Source organism: Zootoca vivipara, chromosome 7, assembly GCF_965207765.1.
Source record: "Zootoca vivipara chromosome 7, rZooViv2.hap1.1, whole genome shotgun sequence".
NCBI classification, from domain to species: Eukaryota; Metazoa; Chordata; class Lepidosauria; order Squamata; family Lacertidae; genus Zootoca; species Zootoca vivipara.
In genome coordinates, this window is record NC_142590.1 from 26,470,674 (window position 1) to 26,488,077 (window position 17,404).

Genomic DNA, 17,404 nt, shown 5'->3' on the forward strand with positions numbered 1-17,404 from the left:
TAGCCTCCAAACTATTTGGAGATAGGTCAGAGTCCTCTTGAATCAGTGGTAATCTGCTCCACCAGTGGAGAGAGGACTACACTTCATCCTAAACTCCCCCCAGCCATCAACTTTTCTGGGTTAGCATGGTTCCCTAAGTCTAACAAACAATGGACCCAACCCACAGTTCATAAAAGCAAAATATTCCCAATTAGTATGTTGGTAATGCTATTTAGATAATTTGAGTACTTAACATTTATATAGCAATGTCCACACTACTTTAATAAACCATTACTGCAGTCCTTAACAAACATCCTGTAAGATGGGTCTGTGTTATTATCCCTATTGTAGCTGAGGGTGCAGGTAGGGATGTTGGATAAATTTGATTTATTTCAGATTCTGATTATGAACTGACTTGATCAGTGCCTCCCAGACTTGTACCTGTACAGAAGAGAACATAGCCACCCAGAGTGGCTGGGGTGTTGTTGTTGTTGTTGTTGTTGTTGTTGTTATTACCATTACCATTATTACCTTTGGTTTTCACATGCTCTGAATTACGCAACACGGTGCTTAATTTAAAATAACAGAGCAAAATGCAGTTTAAAATCATATTTTGATATAAAATAGTATAAATGTGAATGCCGTTGTTTTCAATAAAGAAAAAACACAGGTCAGTATGGAAAATGCAAAGCAGAAATAACTGGCCACCGTATCTTCTTTGGTGTGCTCAGATGGAGATAATTTGCAAGATCATTGATGAGCACCCTGCCCCGAGATCCTGCATCTCCTGTTTCCACATTTTCTTCACCACTGATCACCGGTGTGTCATTAATAAGTACTTGAACCTAACTGGAGCTCTTGTGAAGCAGAGAGTTGAGAAGGAGAGAGAAACTTCCATGAAGAAGTGCCCTAAAGTCGCCATGTTTCATCAGCATCAGCTTCCCTGTGGCTTGATTTCATGTGGTATCTTTTGAACGAGACGGCATCTTGTGCTAAGTCGGGAGAACTTTGCAGCTCAGCTCTACAAATATTTACTTGGAGGTAAATCCCACTGTGATCGATGGAACTTACTCTGTATGTAGGATTGCTTCTTTAAAGAAATAGGATTACAATTTTTTAAAATAGCAAAACCATTTAGGTTACAGAAAGAATAGTTTATATTATTCTATTGCTTATATTTTTATACCTGCATTTGATTATTATATATGATAATATTAATATGTGTGTGTGTGTGTGTGTGTAAAAAAGAACAGCATATACAGTAAGGATATATTTAGAGCAGGGGTGTCAAACTCAAATTCATCGCGGGCCGCATCAGCAGTTTGGTCACCCTCAAAGGGCCGGTTGTATCTGTAGGACTATGTGTCCACTCTTTATTATCATAAATTATTCTCACTGAATTCAATTATTACTGTCGGCGCGGCGCTTCAGCAGCAAGGTCCCGCTGCTGGGTCGCTGGATTTGGGCTGGATTTGGCCCCCGGGCCTTGTGTTTGACACCCGTGATTTAGAGAGAAGAGTTTTTCACAGCAGTATAGTACTACGGTATCTAGTGACAGGTGGAGGCCATAGCTGCCAAGTTTTCCCTTTTCTCGCGAGGAAGCCTATTCAGCATAAGGAAATTTCCCTTTAAAAAAAGGGAGAACTTGGCAGCTATGGTAGAGGCTGGTATGACTATTAACATGCAACATTAAAGTCTACATTATATGTAACATTTACCATACTGTATAAATCACATTACGTTAATACAATATATGAATTTGTATTTTTTTTTGTGTGTTTTTTTGATGAATGAATCCACCCGTCTATACACACACACACAAATAGTTGATATACAGTGGTACCTCGACTTACGAAGGCAATCCGTTCCGCTGCGCTCTTCGGAAGTCGAATCCTTCGTAAGTCGAAGCGTCCAATTTGTGCATGCGCAAAGTGTGATTTTGCGCTTTGTGCATGCGCAGGCCGCGCCCCCGCTTCTGCGCATGGGCAGAACATGCGCACAGTGAAAATACTTCTGGGTTTGCGGACTTCGGAAGTTGAAAACTTCGGAAGTCGAGGCATTCGTAAGTCAAGGTACCACTGTATTACAGTAAAGGTTGCATTAACCACTTGCTGGAAACTGCAGGAGGGCAAAGTGCTCTTGTGCTTGGGTCCTGCTTGTGGGTTTCTCACAAGCATCTAGTTGGCCGTTGTGAGAACAGGATGCTGGACTAGCTAGGCCACTGTCCTGATCCAGCAGGCTATTCTCATGCCTGCTTCATTCATATTTAGATTTATTTATTAATTAATCACTTCAGCTTCATGACTGAATGGTTGTTTTTTTAATCCTGTCTGCCAACCTTAATGCTAACCCAGAGCTTTCCAAACTGTGTGTCGCGACACATTAGTGTGTTGGCTGCAATGTGTAGGTGTGCTGCATGAACGCTCCTCTTGGGGCTGGAAAGGGGTTAGTTTAACCTCCGGTTTGCTAGTAAAACTGAATGCATGTCTAAAAAGTGTGTCACCAAAAAGAAAAGTTGGGAAAGCTCTGTTCTAACCACTGTTCTAACCATGGATTGAAGTGTGATTTTAGCTAATTTGGCACAGTTATGAATACATAAGGCACAAACACACAGGGCCCATGATCAGAATCTCCCACATTTTTTTTTTTTAAGTTAAATAGTAGCTCGGTATGTATGTGTTGGATTGGGACTGCAGTACTGCAGCTAATATTGCACAGGTGCAATGTTTTTGCCCTCTACAACTAAAAACACTTGGAGATTGGCGCTTTCAGTTGGGGACTGGTATGTTGCTGTATTCCCTTGCCATCCAATATGCAGGGGTTTTTGCTCAATTTCAGAATGGTATTTCAAGGAGGGAACAAAATTGTATCCCAACTGACCAGAAATCCTAGCCTACCTTCTGCTGTTGAAATATCAACTGCTGCTGAAATATCAACAACCTCAGATATGCAGATGACACAACCTTGATGGCAGAAAGCGAGGAGGAATTAAAGAACCTTTTAATGAGGGTGAAAGAGGAGAGCGCAAAATATGGTCTGAAGCTCAACATCAAAAAAACCAAGATCATGGCCACTGGTCCCATCACCTCCTGGCAAATAGAAGGGGAAGAAATGGAGGCAGTGAGAGATTTTACTTTCTTGGGCTCCTTGATCACTGCAGATGGTGACAGCAGTCACGAAATTAAAAGACGCCTGCTTCTTGGGAGAAAAGCAATGACAAACCTAGACAGCATCTTAAAAAGCAGAGACATCACCTTGCCTACAAAGGTCCGTATAGTTAAAGCTATGGTTTTCCCAGTAGTGATGTATGGAAGTGAGAGCTGGACCATAAAGAAGGCTGATCGCCGAAGAATTGATGCTTTTGAATTATGGTGCTGGAGGAGACTCTTGAGAGTCCCATGGACTGCAAGAAGATCAAACCTATCCATTCTTAAGGAAATCAGCCCTGAGTGCTCCCTGGAAGGACAGATCGTGAAGCTGAGGCTCCAATACTTTGGCCACCTCATGAGAAGAGAAGAATCCTTGGAAAAGACCCTGATGTTGGGAAAGATTGAGGGCACTAGGAGAAGGGGACGACAGAGGACAAGATGGTTGGACAGTGTTCTCGAAGCTACGAACATGAGTTTGACCAAATTGCGGGAGGCAGTGCAAGACAGGAGTGCCTGGCGTGCTATGGTCCATGGGGTCACGAAGAGTCGGACACGACTAAACGACTAAACAACAACAACAACCTTCTGCTGTAATACATGGGTTTGGCTTTCCTGGTTAACATATCTGGAGAGAGGTGCCCTGCAAGCATTTTTCTGCATGGCATCTGCTCTCTGCCACAATGTGGTCTGACCGATGAGATTGATCTAGGCAAGCTCAACCATATGAAGCAGTCTTATGCAAAGGAGGCTTCTGCTGGGTTCTCCATAACATTGTAAAGAAGAAGGTAAAAGGTGAGAGGTAAAAGATTCCAAAATTACTTTCTGCGAATTCCCATCTTGACCTGTGGAAAAGCATAAGCCTGAAGACAGTCCCCTTGCGGAAAGATGAGTTTTGCATTAGGGACTAAATCAAAAACAGAAGGTCCATTTCATGATGCAGAGCCGAGTTAAATGTGGAAGGAAAGAGACAACAGCCACGGCAAAAGCAGGGGTGAATGCTGTTGCCACATTTCCAAGAAAACATCTCTGGCAGAACAGTAAAAGGTCATAAATGTTACATGTATTTAGGAAGACATTTGCATGCATGATGTGGATTTTTCCTTAAAAGCCTGCCGACTATTTAAAGGTGGCCTTTGATGATTGCGAGGCCAACAGAAGTTCAGATTGTCAAGGATTGATCGTGCAACTGCAAGAGGAACGGTGTGATAATAAAACCACTACCTGCACAGCAGAGAGAGTTGGGAAGAGAGCTAAAGAGTCAAGAGCTATGAATGTCACATGTAGATGACCTGGATACAGCAATCATTCTGAGCGATCTCCTTTCAGAGCTCCTTCAGAAGGAAGAGAGAGAAATCTTCCTCTTCCTGATAAGGAAAACTGACAGCTTACACGGAGGGAGAGTTTCTGAGATATGGTATGAAAGGAGGGGGCAGGGGAGGCTGTGTGTTACAAGACTGAACGTGGTTCCTGGTTGCTAGTTCCTTACTCGACACAGAGGTACACAAGCAGCTTCAACAACTATGCACACAGTAGCACCAAATCATGAACACAATGACTTGAGAGGATATCTCTTTCAGCATTGTCTCCTACCCCAAGCCTTGTTTTTGTGCCATTGATCTTTTGCCCAACATGGGACTTGAACCCATGATGTCCACAAGTTCCCGTGCTTGGAGAGAGAGAAGCTTCTCTATCCACTTTCTCCATGCATACACTTCTGTCACGTTGCCTCTTTCTCTACAATGTAGGTGGAAATTTCAATCTAGTAGCTATAAGTTATAAGAATTTAAAGTAATGCTGGAAATGATTTGGGGGGGGGAGTTGTGTTGGGGTGAAAGTGTTAAACAGCAGAGACCTCTAGTGGGCACTCAATAATTAGCACTGCCTCAAATTTGCTTCAACATTGTATCTCCCATAGTTTACCGGTAGTATAATGGTCAGAATTTTGAAGGAAGGTTGACAGTATACAAAACATGTTTTACTTTTGTGGAAATAACAATCTCCACCATCTACTAAAAAAACGGTGCGAACACTGTTTACAGATTAAGTCTAACACACACTTTATTGTGTCTGATAGCATTATGTCTATAATATAATATAATATAATATAATATAATATAATATAATATAATAATATGACAATATTATATTATTACTGCGAGCCTCAGACTATAGTGAAGAAGGTATTATTAGCAGTGCAATCCTACTCACATGACTACTCAAAAGTAAGTCTATACCAAAATAAAAACTTAGTTGGTCTTTAAGGTACTACTGAAGGAATTTTTTTTATTTTGTTTCGACTCAGACCAACACGGCTACCTACCTGTGACTTAAATAGATACAGGATCCTGACAAGTGGGAAATCCCACAATAGTTTCCTCAGGTAATTCTGTGTTTCCCATATCTGTTAACATTAGCTAGCTAAAATGAACATCTATTTAAAGGGTCTTTTCACAAGTGATTACCTTGATAGAATCTGACTGTAAAAAAGGGGAGGAAAGAAACAAAGAAAGAAGAAACTAAAAAAGACACCCCTTTTATAAATGGCTTCAGGGCCAGGCTAGATCAACCATAAGAGGCAGGTAGTGTGATGGTGTCACAAAAGGTTAGCCATTTAATTCATTATTTAATTTATTTTTGTATATTTGCTGCAAGAGGGATGAGAGTTATCTGTGAGATTTGCTGTCTCAGGTGAAATGAAGTACGTAAAGTACAGTACAATTCTTACAGATTTTTTTTTTTTACAAGGGATCCTATTAAAATTACCTAGTTCATGCTTGTACCTCTGGACTGCACCCCCCCCCCCCAAAAAATCCAGATGCAGTGATTCACTGCTAAGACACGCATCCCAAAGAATTTGCATGATTTTATACAGATTCCCAGCAAAAACCACTATAAAATTAGAGATTGTTTCCATATCCATAGACTAGACTGGGAAAATCACAGGTGTGGGACAGGTTCCTGGCACTGTCATGGTGCAAAAACATGATTACAGGGCGTGGATCCTCATGGAATTCTTGGGGTTTTCTCCTGACATCTCCCCCAAACCAGAGTGAAGGAAAAGGTTACACCTGTGTCCTCGGACTGTACAATAAAAATAACTCTATGGCACCAGTATGGAGCTTAAGCACAGATCCTCATGCATCCTCTTAATTTTTATATGCGATTCTGGAAAACTACCATCAAATCACAGAGCACATCTGCATCCATGTATATTATGCAGTTTGATGCAGAGGGTGTGTGCGTCAAACACAAATGCTTAGGGATTTGTGCCTTGGGTTCACATTTTTGTGCCATGAAGCAGCACATCCATGACTGTACTGTGCAAGTCTATGGACGTAGATATAAACTGATGGCGAATAAATGAACGAATGATATATCTTTTTTATATTTTTTAGTTAACAATAGTTAACCACAACCTTATATGCTTTGAGCTATGTGTGTTCTATCTCTATTTGTTTTGCTTTTGTGAGCCACCTTGAATCCTGGTTCTGACTGGGGGGGGGGAATTGTGTACACTTGAAAACGTTGGCAGCATTAAGATATATTCAAGTGTAAATAAGTTTTGATGGATGTAATAATGGAATACTGAATGGTTTAGTTTATGTAAAATATGCAGGGATTTATGATATGCAAAATGAACCATGGAAAGAGAAGAAGGGAAGTCACTGATATTTTAAGGATGTTTTAAATTAGTATTCTAAATTGTAAAACAGAAAATTTAATAAAAATTTATATTTACATACATAAGAAACCTAGTTCTGTGAGAAAGGTGAGATGTAGATGAATATAGAAAGAATAACGACAATATTAATAACGCAGCCAAAATAAGCACAAAAAGACCAAGCAGAAATGATTGGCAATAGAATCATAGAGTTGGAAGAGACCACAAGGGCCATCCAGTCCAACCCCCTGCCAAGCAGGAAACACCATCAAAGCATTCTTGATATATGCCTGTCAAGCCTCTGCTTAAAGACCTTCAAAGAAGGAGACTCCACCACACTCCTTGGTAGCAAATTCCACTGCTGAACATCTCTTACTGTCAGGAAGTTCTTCCTAATGTTTAGGTGGAATCTTATTTCTTGTAGTTTGAATCCATTGCGCCGTGTCCGCTTCTCTGGAGCAGCAGAAAACAACCTTTCTCCCTCCTCTATATGACATCCTTTTATATATTTGAATATGGCTATCATATCACCCCTTAACCTTCTCTTCTCCAGGCTAAACATACCCAGCTCCCTAAGCCGTTCCTCATAAGGCATCGTTTCCAGGCCTTTGACCATTTTGGTTGCCCTCTTCTGGACACGTTCCAGCTTGTCTGTATCCTTCTTGAACTGTGGTGCCCAGAACTGGACACAGTACTCCAGGTGAGGTCTGACCAGAGCAGAATACAGTGGTACTATTACTTCCCTTGATCTAGATGCTATACTCCTATTGATGCAGCCCAGAATTGCATTGGCTTTTTTAGCTGCTGCATCACACTGCTGACTCATGTCAAGTTTGTGGTCTACCAAGACTCCTAGATCCTTTTCACATGTACTGCTCTCAAGCCAGGTGTCTCCCATCCTGTATTTGTGCCTTTCATCCCCCCCCCCCCCAAGTGTAGTACTTTACATTTCTCCTTGTTAAAATTCATCTTGTTTGCTTTGGCACAGTTGTCTAATCTGTTAAATTCATTTTGAAGTGTGATCCTGTCCTCTGGGGTATTAGCCACCCCTCCCAATTTGGTGTCGTCTGCAAACTTGTTCAGGATGCCCTCAAGCGCTGCCACGATTTATGTTAGGGGCGCGGAACTTCGGCTAATTACTTTTTATTGATTTACTTGATTTTTTTTTTGAGGGGAGGACAGTTGCCCAGACTCAGTCGGTAGAGCAAGTTGCCTCTTCTATCTCAGCGTTATGGGTTCGAGCCCCACGTCGGGCAAATATTCCTGTGTTTGCAGGGGGGTTGGACTTAGATGGCCCCTGGCGGCCCCTTCGAATGGTATGATCCTGCAATTTGGGAAGAAAGCAGCAGCGCCCGGAAGGGCGCGCGCGCCTGCGCCAACTGTAACCCTTGTGCGCCGTCTCTCGCCACAGCCGGCGGAGAGTGGGCGCGGCCGAGGGAGAGGTGGGCGGGGCTTCTCCCCACCCCGGCGCCGGAACCTTCGGCATCTCCCCGGGGGAGTCGGGCTTGAAGGGCCGCTGAGGAAGAGGGGGGAAGCGGCTCCCTTCTCTTTCCCTCCTTCCTTCCTTCCCTCCCTCCGTCCCTTCCCTTCCCTCTCTCGCCCTCTCACCGTCGCCCTCCGAAGCCGTTTCCGCCATGGCAGACTCTGGGCTCCCGGCTGCCGGGCGGCCGCTCACCGACGACGAAATGGCGGAGGTGAAGAAGGAAGTAAGGCCGCGAGAACGCAGAGTGGAGCCTCTGCCCCTCCAGACACGCGGGGCGGGAGGGAAAGCGGGGGCATTCGTATTGTGTGAATGGAAAAGCGTGTCGTGGGAAATGGGGAGTGCGGTGGGGAGAGGGGTAAAGCTTTTGGGGAGGGGTCGTGTGGCGGGGTGCTTGTTTATAAGGCAATGAGTGCCGAGGCTGCCGTGTTCTCTCTTTTTTTAAAAGCAAAAAGCACTGGTTTGTTTATGGCTCCTCTGCCAAGACACTCTCCCGCCTTTTTCCCCTCTCTCCTGGAAAAGAGGAGATTCTGCCAGGTACGCCTTTTCCTGCCTCTGTAGGATGGGCGTAGTAGCTGCTGCTCCCCACCCCCACGTCAATTTAAAAAATAAAAAACTTAACTAGTGCCCCACCCCCACTAACCAAAGTTTGCCCCCCCCACTACTCCCAACAAAAATCCCATGCTCTGTAGCAAGGGGTGAGAAGGAGGAAATGCACACCTGCGGGTGTCTTGGATAAGATCCTGGCTCTGGCCTGTAATATGGATATTGTCCTGGGGTAATGTTGTAAATATAATATGCCCTTTTAAAATGTGGGTTTTTTGGGGGGGTAGGGTAGTTATTGGGTTGTTGTTTTTATTTTGATTGTTTATTTTGTGGTTTTATATTTTGGATTTTATTCTGTGAACCACCTGCCCCTGAGACCTCTGGGTATAGGGTGGTATATAAATTCAAATAATAATAATAATAATAATAGAGACCCCAGCCCCTAGGAATTGGGTGCTTCTGTGCACCCACCCCACTGCTCAACCTGCTTCGGAAGGACTGTACTGTATTAGAATGTAAAATATACTGTACTAGGTGAGAGCTGTGAGTAATGACAATCACATTACCTAGCAGTGAGGCATGTTCTCACAGGAACGTCACTGTTCTGCCCCGTTTGTAAATTTCTACGTAGGAGTTTCTCTTGGAGTGTTTATAGGAATTCCCCTCTTTTGTTTCTGAGCTTGACACATGTATGAGTCAATAAAAGTAGCTCTTGCTAGTTCTATTTTTTCCTGCTATGAAGTCCACATGTACTGTGTACTGTATGGAATATACAGTGTTTGTTCAGAACCATAAATCTCAGTACATTATTACTTTATGCTGGGCCAGAGGGTAATAACAGTTTATGTTCACAGCAGTAGTGTAATGACAAATTTAGGAAGTGCAGGTTCCTTCTTGATGTCACAGCTGCTCCTCTTCTTAGATTGCACCATAATATTATACGTAATTATATAGTAATACTTTGGGATGCATTGCAATCAGCAATGCAGATCTCCATGTGTTGCCTTTCAGCTAGATACAATTTTTTTCTGTGCATGTATACAAATAAATGATTTGGAGTTCTGCAATATTTTATTTCACAGTGACTTTCCTTCAAGTTCCATTGTACTTAACAGAATTTGAGCACCATTCTCTTGAAGCTGAAGTGCTTTGTGTTTTCAGTGTCCCTAAATGCTAAGCTTTGGAGTATATGCCTCAGTTTTATTTCCATGCACCTTCATCCGAGTGACCCTAGGAGCCAATCTTCAGAGGCTGACTTGCCTCCTTTCAATTGGATTGGCTCCAGTCTGCACAAAGGGTGAGAAGACCTCTTCTCAGTGGCTAAAAAATTCCCCTTTCATGCTGATTGGGGAGCTCTAGAATACTAGAGAGAAATAGCTGAAACACCTTTGGTAACCCCTTGCTGGCAATTTCCTTTTTGTTTCCGTAGTCAACATACTGATACTTTACCTTAACTTGAAACATCTGATTCCTTTTTGGTGTGTGTGTGTGTTGGTCAATGATAGTGATTAATGAAATTTGATACAATTTGAAAGCTAGGATGAGTATTTGAATGTGCACCAAGAACTGTACCACACCTGTTTTATATTCGTAGCACAACATGTTGTTGTTGTTGAGTCGTTTAGTCATGTCCGACTCTTCGTGGCCCCATGGACCATAGCACGCCAGGCACTCCTGTCTTCCACTGCCTCCCGCAGTTTGGTCAAACTCATGTTTGTAGCTTCAAGAACACTGTCCAGCCATCTCGTCCTCTGTCATCCCCTTCTCCTTGTGCCCTCCATCTTTCCCAACATTGGGGTCTTTTCCAGGGAGTCTTCTCTTCTCATGAGGTGGCCAAAGTATTGGAGCCTCAGCTTCACGATCTGTCCTTCCAGTGAGCACTCAGGGCTGATTTCCTTCAGAATGGATAGATTTGATCTTCTTGCAGTCCATGGGACTCTCAAGAGTCTCCTCCAGCACCATAATTCAAAAGCATCCATTCTTCGGCGATCAGCCTTCTTCATGGTCCAGCTCTCACTTCCATACATCACTACTGGAAAAACCATAGCTTTAACTATACGGACCTTTGTTGGCAAGGTGATGTCTCTGCTTTTTAAGATGTTGTCTAGGTTTGTCATTGCTTTTCTCCCAGGAAGCAGGCGTCTTTTAATTTCATGACTGCTGTCACCATCTGCAGTGATCAAGGAGCCCAGGAAAGTAAAATCTCTCACTGTCTCCATTTCTTCCCCTTCTATTTGCCAGGAGGTGATGGGACCAGTGGTCATGATCTTGGTTTTTTTGATGTTGAGCTTCAGACCATATTATGTGCTCTCCTCTTTCACCCTCATTAAAAGGTTCTTTAATTCCTCCTCACTTTCTGCCATCAAGGTTGTGTCATCTGCATATCTGAGGTTGTTGATATTTCTTCCGGCAATCTTAATTCCGGTTTGGGATTCATCTAGTCCAGCCTTTCGCATGATGAATTCTGCATATAAGTTAAATAAGCAGGGAGACAATATAAAACCTTGCCATACTCCTTTCCAAATTTTGAACCAGTCAGTTGTTCCGTAGCCCGTTCTAACTGTAGCTTCTTGTCCCACATAGAGATTTCTCAGGAGACAGATGAGGTGATCAGGCACTCCCATTTCTTTAAGAAGTTGCCATAGTTTGCTGTGGTCGACACGCTCAAAGGCTTTTGCATAGTCGATGAAGCAGAATACAAGATGAAAAATTCATCTGTTGCTAACTTTGTCATTTCTTCTTTCTAGGTTTTGGAACGATTGCGCCGCTATCTGTGTGACAAAATAATTGCAGAAAGACACTTTGATTATCTACGTTCAAAAAAAATACTCAGCAGAGAGGACACTGAAGAAATCTCTTGTCGATCCTCAAGTAGGAAGAAAGCTGGGAAGCTGCTGGATTACTTAGCAGAACATCCCAAAGGACTGGACGCACTAATAGAATCTATTAGATGGGAAAAAACACAGACCTTCTTGTTAGAAAAGATAACCGATGCTGTCTTGAAGGCAAAAAATGAAAAACTGGAAAGCCTCAAAGGTAAATGGAATAACATGCATTTGAATCTATTCCAAAAGGTTTTGTAAAAATTAATTTTCATGCAACCTGCTTCTGTGCGTGTTTGCTCAAAAATGTGTTCCACTGATTTCCAGGGACTTATGCCAGGTAAAACTTTACCCAGAGTTTTCTGCCTTCAGTTGTCTGTGGGTTTTGGTCCTTTTTTCGTACTTAAGTTGAATAAACCCAAAGCACAAGCTACTGACCAGAATTAGTTTGGTCAAAGTCAGATGATAGCATTAGGGTGGGGGTGTCCTTTGGAAAGGAGATACAGTGGTACCTCGACATCCTAATGGCTCAACGTACGAAGGTTTCGACTTCCGAAGTCGACAAACCCAGAAGTCTTGTCGTCGCGCATGCGGTCGGCGCCTGCACATGTGCAGAAGCGCAAAATCGCGCTTCGACAACCGAAGACTTCAACTTACGAAGACGGCCGCGGAACAGATCGTCTTCATATGTCGAGGTACCACTGCATGTGGAAGAAGTTACCGTAATGTATGTTTCTATTTGAGTGTTTCATGTCTGGCCTGGGTAGTTGCATTGGATTATATTGGTAATTGGTTTCTGCCTTTTAATTTTACCTCTTAAGAACCTGCTGTATCAGGCCAATGCTCATCTACTGCAGCATCCTGTTCTCACAGTGGTCAGCTACATCTCACAGTGGTCAGCTACATGCCTCTATACCTGAGGATTGGAAAGTGGTCAGTGTAACACCAATGTTTTAAAATAAGAACCAGTACTCGTAGCACCGCATGCATGGACTCAATAGGCAGTGCTGTAGACTTTAAAACTAAAACAAAAAACCCACCACACTATGTAAATTGTATGCAAATGATACATTTTATGTCTTTATTACAGGCTTGAACTGTCGCAACTGCATGGCTTCAGTGTATGAGCAATCAAACAATCTCTCTAGATCACAGTCGAATGAATCTAATCTCTTTGAGAAACAAAAAGACAGAGAAACCACCTACCTTCATCCAGAAGAGTTTAATACATCTGCTTTTGTATCCGCTGCTTCTCTTCATTCAATGAATTTGCCAATTACTGAGGTTGGAAATACGGAAAACTCTGTTTTCTCAGCCACGCTTCCTGGCCCTGGAGATTCTGGAGCCCCACCTCTTCCGCCACAATTGCAAAATGAACAAGAGGAAATATGTACGACTTCGAGTGACAGTCCTTTCCTGCCTTTAAGATCCCGCTCTCTTCTTCCGTAGCGATATTTTTCCTTGAGTACTATCATGCTGGATGCCTTGAAGAGTTTTGGGTGGTGGGGAAAACGTGTCTAACTGTAAAGTCACAATAGATCAAGATATAGCTTGATAGCTCACTGCATCTTATAGGTTTTTTTAAAAAAAGAAAAAATCTGAAATGTTTCCCCCATTAATTCATATTTTAAAAGTTCATTTGTATGCTTTTAATGATTTTTTTTGCAGTGTAAAAGCTTTTAAATGGTATTTTATATTCAAAAACAATATAGGCAAAATGATGCTCAATTGAACATTTTAAGGAGGTTTTTCCTACTGTTGTCTGTATGCACTGTGCATAAAATTCACACTGAGAAAGCATAATTTGATCCTCTTCTGCATCGTAACAGCAATGTAATCTGGTGATTTTGGGGGGCTTGCTGATTCCTGAGAACTTCCTAGTTTTCTCACAACTTACATCAATTCGTGCTGATGCCAAGTGTCACGAGGAGGGAAGTTTTGCACTGAGGAAAGTTTTGAGATGAACGTAGTAGTCATGGATGAGGGTGGTGAGTCTTACATCTCACTGGTGTTGGCATTATGTTGGTAAGTTCTGCTTGGTTACTATTGACAGGAAGTAAAGAAGCCTTGGAACATAGGGAGATGTATTCTTTGTTTGCAACCCAAGTATATGGTTGTTTTGTAACACATCATGGGGTGTCTGCCTTGTCCAGTTTTTGTGTGACATGAACAAATTCCTGGCTGTAGGGTTAAGTCCCTTATTTTGGAGTAAGATGATCTTCTGAGTAATATTCTATTGCCACTGATCTTCAAAAGCAATTAAGTGTGCACTTCACAAATCAAATTCATTTTTATTCACTATCAAAACATTAACTTTCTAAGCATTTTACTTCAGGCTTTCTAAGCATTTTACTTTGGGCTCCTTTACAATACTGAATATATAAGGGGACGACAGAGGACGAGATGGTTGGACAGTGTTCTCGAAGCTACGAACATGAGTTTGACCAAACTGCGGGAGGCAGTGGAAGACAGGAGTGCCTGGCGTGCTATGGTCCATGGGGTCACGAAGAGTCGGACACGACTAAACAACAATATCTAAAATTAACAGCTTAATTGCACTCTCAAAGTGAAACAGGTTGTCACGAATATGAATTCCCTACAAGCCACTAAAGGGGTTTGTTGTTGCTAACTAACAGGGAAAAGATGCAGCAAAAGAAAGATGGCAGTAAAGAGGGGCCTTTCTTTCCTTTGAACTTCCAGGATTTGCCATTTTTTTAATTAATTTTTTTCTAAACCTCTTTTCTACTCTTAATACTATTTTTTTCTAAACCTCTTTCCTGTTCTAATACTATTGTTGCTTAGCTTTACTAAAGATGTGTACTTCTCAACATTTGTAAATGTACAACTAAACAAACATGATATTCTTTTAAATTCCAGATGTATACACTTTAAAAAGTATTTGCGCTCTGGGCATTATCAGGGATGTAGTGTGTTTTTTGCTGTCTTCTGTAGTAACTGTATGTCTACTCTAAACCTCAGGGAAGCAGTGCCTTTTTTATATCCAGTCAAAAAAAGTTGTCTTTTGTGTGGTTTCAGAAATACCAACGTATTGTGAAATGTGCCTGCATTTTTCTTTCACAAGCCCTTGGATTAAAACGTGCAATAAATTACACTAATTTACAGCCTGGTCCTATGCATGTTCACTCAGAAGTAAGTCCCACTGTATTAGGATTACAGGCAAATATTTTAAGAACATTTGATCTGATGGTAATGGGTCAATTACACTGGTCACTGTCTGCAGAACACAGTAGATCTTAAGCACAAACTGATCTGGTGGTGGTTCTGTCGCAGTATATTAAGTACTTGCTTGCCATGTAGCTTGCCTGAACTCAAACTTCCATGCTGGTGATTTACAGGGCATTAAGTTCCTTTATCTGATTACCTACTCTAGATGTTGCTGTGTTAAAGAAAACCTTGTATTCACACAACCATGAACTTAACATTTAATATTGTGTGATATTTTCCCCTGAAAAGCTTTATGGCTTTCTAGATTTTGAAATTGCACTAGGGTTTATTCCTCTCCCAAGCATGCGATCCCATATAAGCCCAAATGTACTTGTGTGGAAATTGCCGCTGTTTCTGTGACTATTTCTGACCATAATGTGTTCTACTGTGAATTGCGGGCTGTTCACAACTGCTGTATCTCCCCCCCCCCCCCAATAAAAAAGGTACAACCAGTATAAAACAATATTGAACTGAAAAATTGTTTGGAAACTCTAAACTCAAATTTTCAAAAATATTTCTCTTGAAACTTTTGAAACAAGCAATCTGAGAAGCATTAATTTCTAATAAATTGTCATTAGGTGGCGCTTAAAAAAAATAAACCTCACATGTGCTAAGCTTGCTTTCTATTCTATGGCAGCTGTTTTCTTAATTGCTTTGCTGAGCAGCATTGTTCAAGGGTTGTTGACACCTGACAAATACATTTAGAGCAGGTTATATCTTGGTGGTATTTCAGAATTGGAGGATCATTGTAGCCTTCAACAGGTTCCCTTAACAGCACTAAGCTCTGATACATTAACCATGATAATTAAAATGAACATCCATGTTCAGAACCCGTGTGCTCTGCATATTAGAGGCTTGTATGTGTACAGCAATAGGCTAGTTGTTTTCATACTGGGCTTGTAGATTTCTGGGAAGAATCTGGCTGCCTGCTGTTGAAAAAAAGTGCTGGAAGAGAGAGACCCTGGTTTCACACAATTCTTAATGTATTGGTGCCCGGGGCAGAATGTTTTTCTTCTAATATGATCATTTGTTTCTGCTTAATTCTACCCATAACTATCGGCCTAAGGTATTACTCTTAGGAGTGGGCTAACCTTGGATTGGTCACAATTATTCTAACATTGTAACTTTTCATGAATACTATAGAAACCACCGTTGATGCTAGCCAAATGCCATAACAAATTCATTCTAGCAGATACTGTAGTTATGGTAATGCAAGAGTGTAAAATAACAAAAGCTTTACATCCAAGTAAGGCTACATGGCTACATAAAGCATGACATCTAAGGTTATTTAATGTGTTTGTAAATATATTTTGCAGCAGAATACTTGTTGGGATAGGTCATCAATGAATTTAGCAGTGAGTGTTAAAATATTTTTTTCCTTCCCTGTAATGGCTTTTGTTGTCCTTGCAGTCAATTATAAGTAACAATGAATTTTTAAATGAAATAATGTTTTGACCATACAGTACTCTGTCTTTCTCTATTGGAATATAAGGTGAGAAATATTTGGGTGGAAGAGGTCAGTGTTTGAATGTGTGGTTGCTTTGGAAAATGGATGGCTGCCAAAGCTTGGATCTGCTGTAGGTGATCAGAGTAAAATATCAGCTGTTGCTGGTTGCTGGGAAAGAGGCTTTGGGATAACTTTGGACCACACAGCTAGTACAAGGGTTTATAAGCCTCCAGTAATGTGCTGCTCTTTGAAGCTTAGTTTTTCCTTTAACTACGGGATTTTGAGTAACCAGGCCTGTGCTCTTTTTATATCCTGTTGCACACAGAATAGCAAAGTCTTGTAGCATTTTACACATCAAATTTATTACAGCACAAGCCGTTGTATTTGCTGACCCCTGGCCTAGAGGGACTTCATTTGTTCTTGCCCCAAAGAGGCAGATTGGGGATGCCTGCAATGTACCATCCACCCTGCTGCACCACAGCCTCCCTGACAAAATTGGCAGAGATGACATTGGAAGGAGCATTGGAAGAGCCTATTCTAGGCTGCCATAGGACCTCTTGGCCTTCATGGCAACTTTGGGACTGTCAGGGACCCAATGCACAGAATGGGACAACTTTGGATTTGCCCTTTGCTGCAGGGGCAGAGGTGAGTGGTCTGAATGCAGCAGGGAGATTCCAAACAACTTTCAGATAACTACCTGGTGAAGTATCAACTCCTTGTGACTTTTCCCCCTTCTGCATGGTCTTCTGCAGACTCCTGCAGTGGAGAGAACTGGTGATAAGTGTTGAGGCCCTTCTTTCACTATGGAGAGGTGAAATGTGAAGGGACATCAATGTTATTGCTGCTGAGCACCCTCTCCACAATGCCATGGAAAACTAGGGAGCTGTGAGCAATGAAGCAAGATGTACAATAGCTAGAACACTGATAGTACAGGACCCATGGGCGTAGGCAGGATTTTTTTGGGGGGGGGCTTTTGTTAGGGGGGCAGAACCTGCTACTGATTTTTATTGATGGGGGGCAGCAGCTGCGTCCATGACAGGACCTGTTACAAAGGTGAGTGAACATGCCTTTGAGCATGTTACCATGCCTATTGTG

The 17,404-nt window shown here is 42.0% G+C and overlaps 1 protein-coding gene across 1 annotated transcript; it reads left to right on the plus strand.

Annotated features, from left to right (window-relative positions):
* Nucleotides 1-8,258: 8,258 nt before the first annotated feature.
* Nucleotides 8,259-16,322, plus strand: BCL10 (BCL10 immune signaling adaptor). The gene is made up of 3 exons (XM_035123819.3): nucleotides 8,259-8,495; nucleotides 11,563-11,851; nucleotides 12,728-16,322. The coding sequence occupies exons 1-3, from the start codon at nucleotides 8,424-8,426 to the stop codon at nucleotides 13,084-13,086; spliced, it is 720 nt and encodes a 239-aa protein (XP_034979710.1). The 5' UTR covers nucleotides 8,259-8,423; the 3' UTR covers nucleotides 13,087-16,322.
* The last annotated feature ends 1,082 nt before the right edge of the window (nucleotides 16,323-17,404 follow it).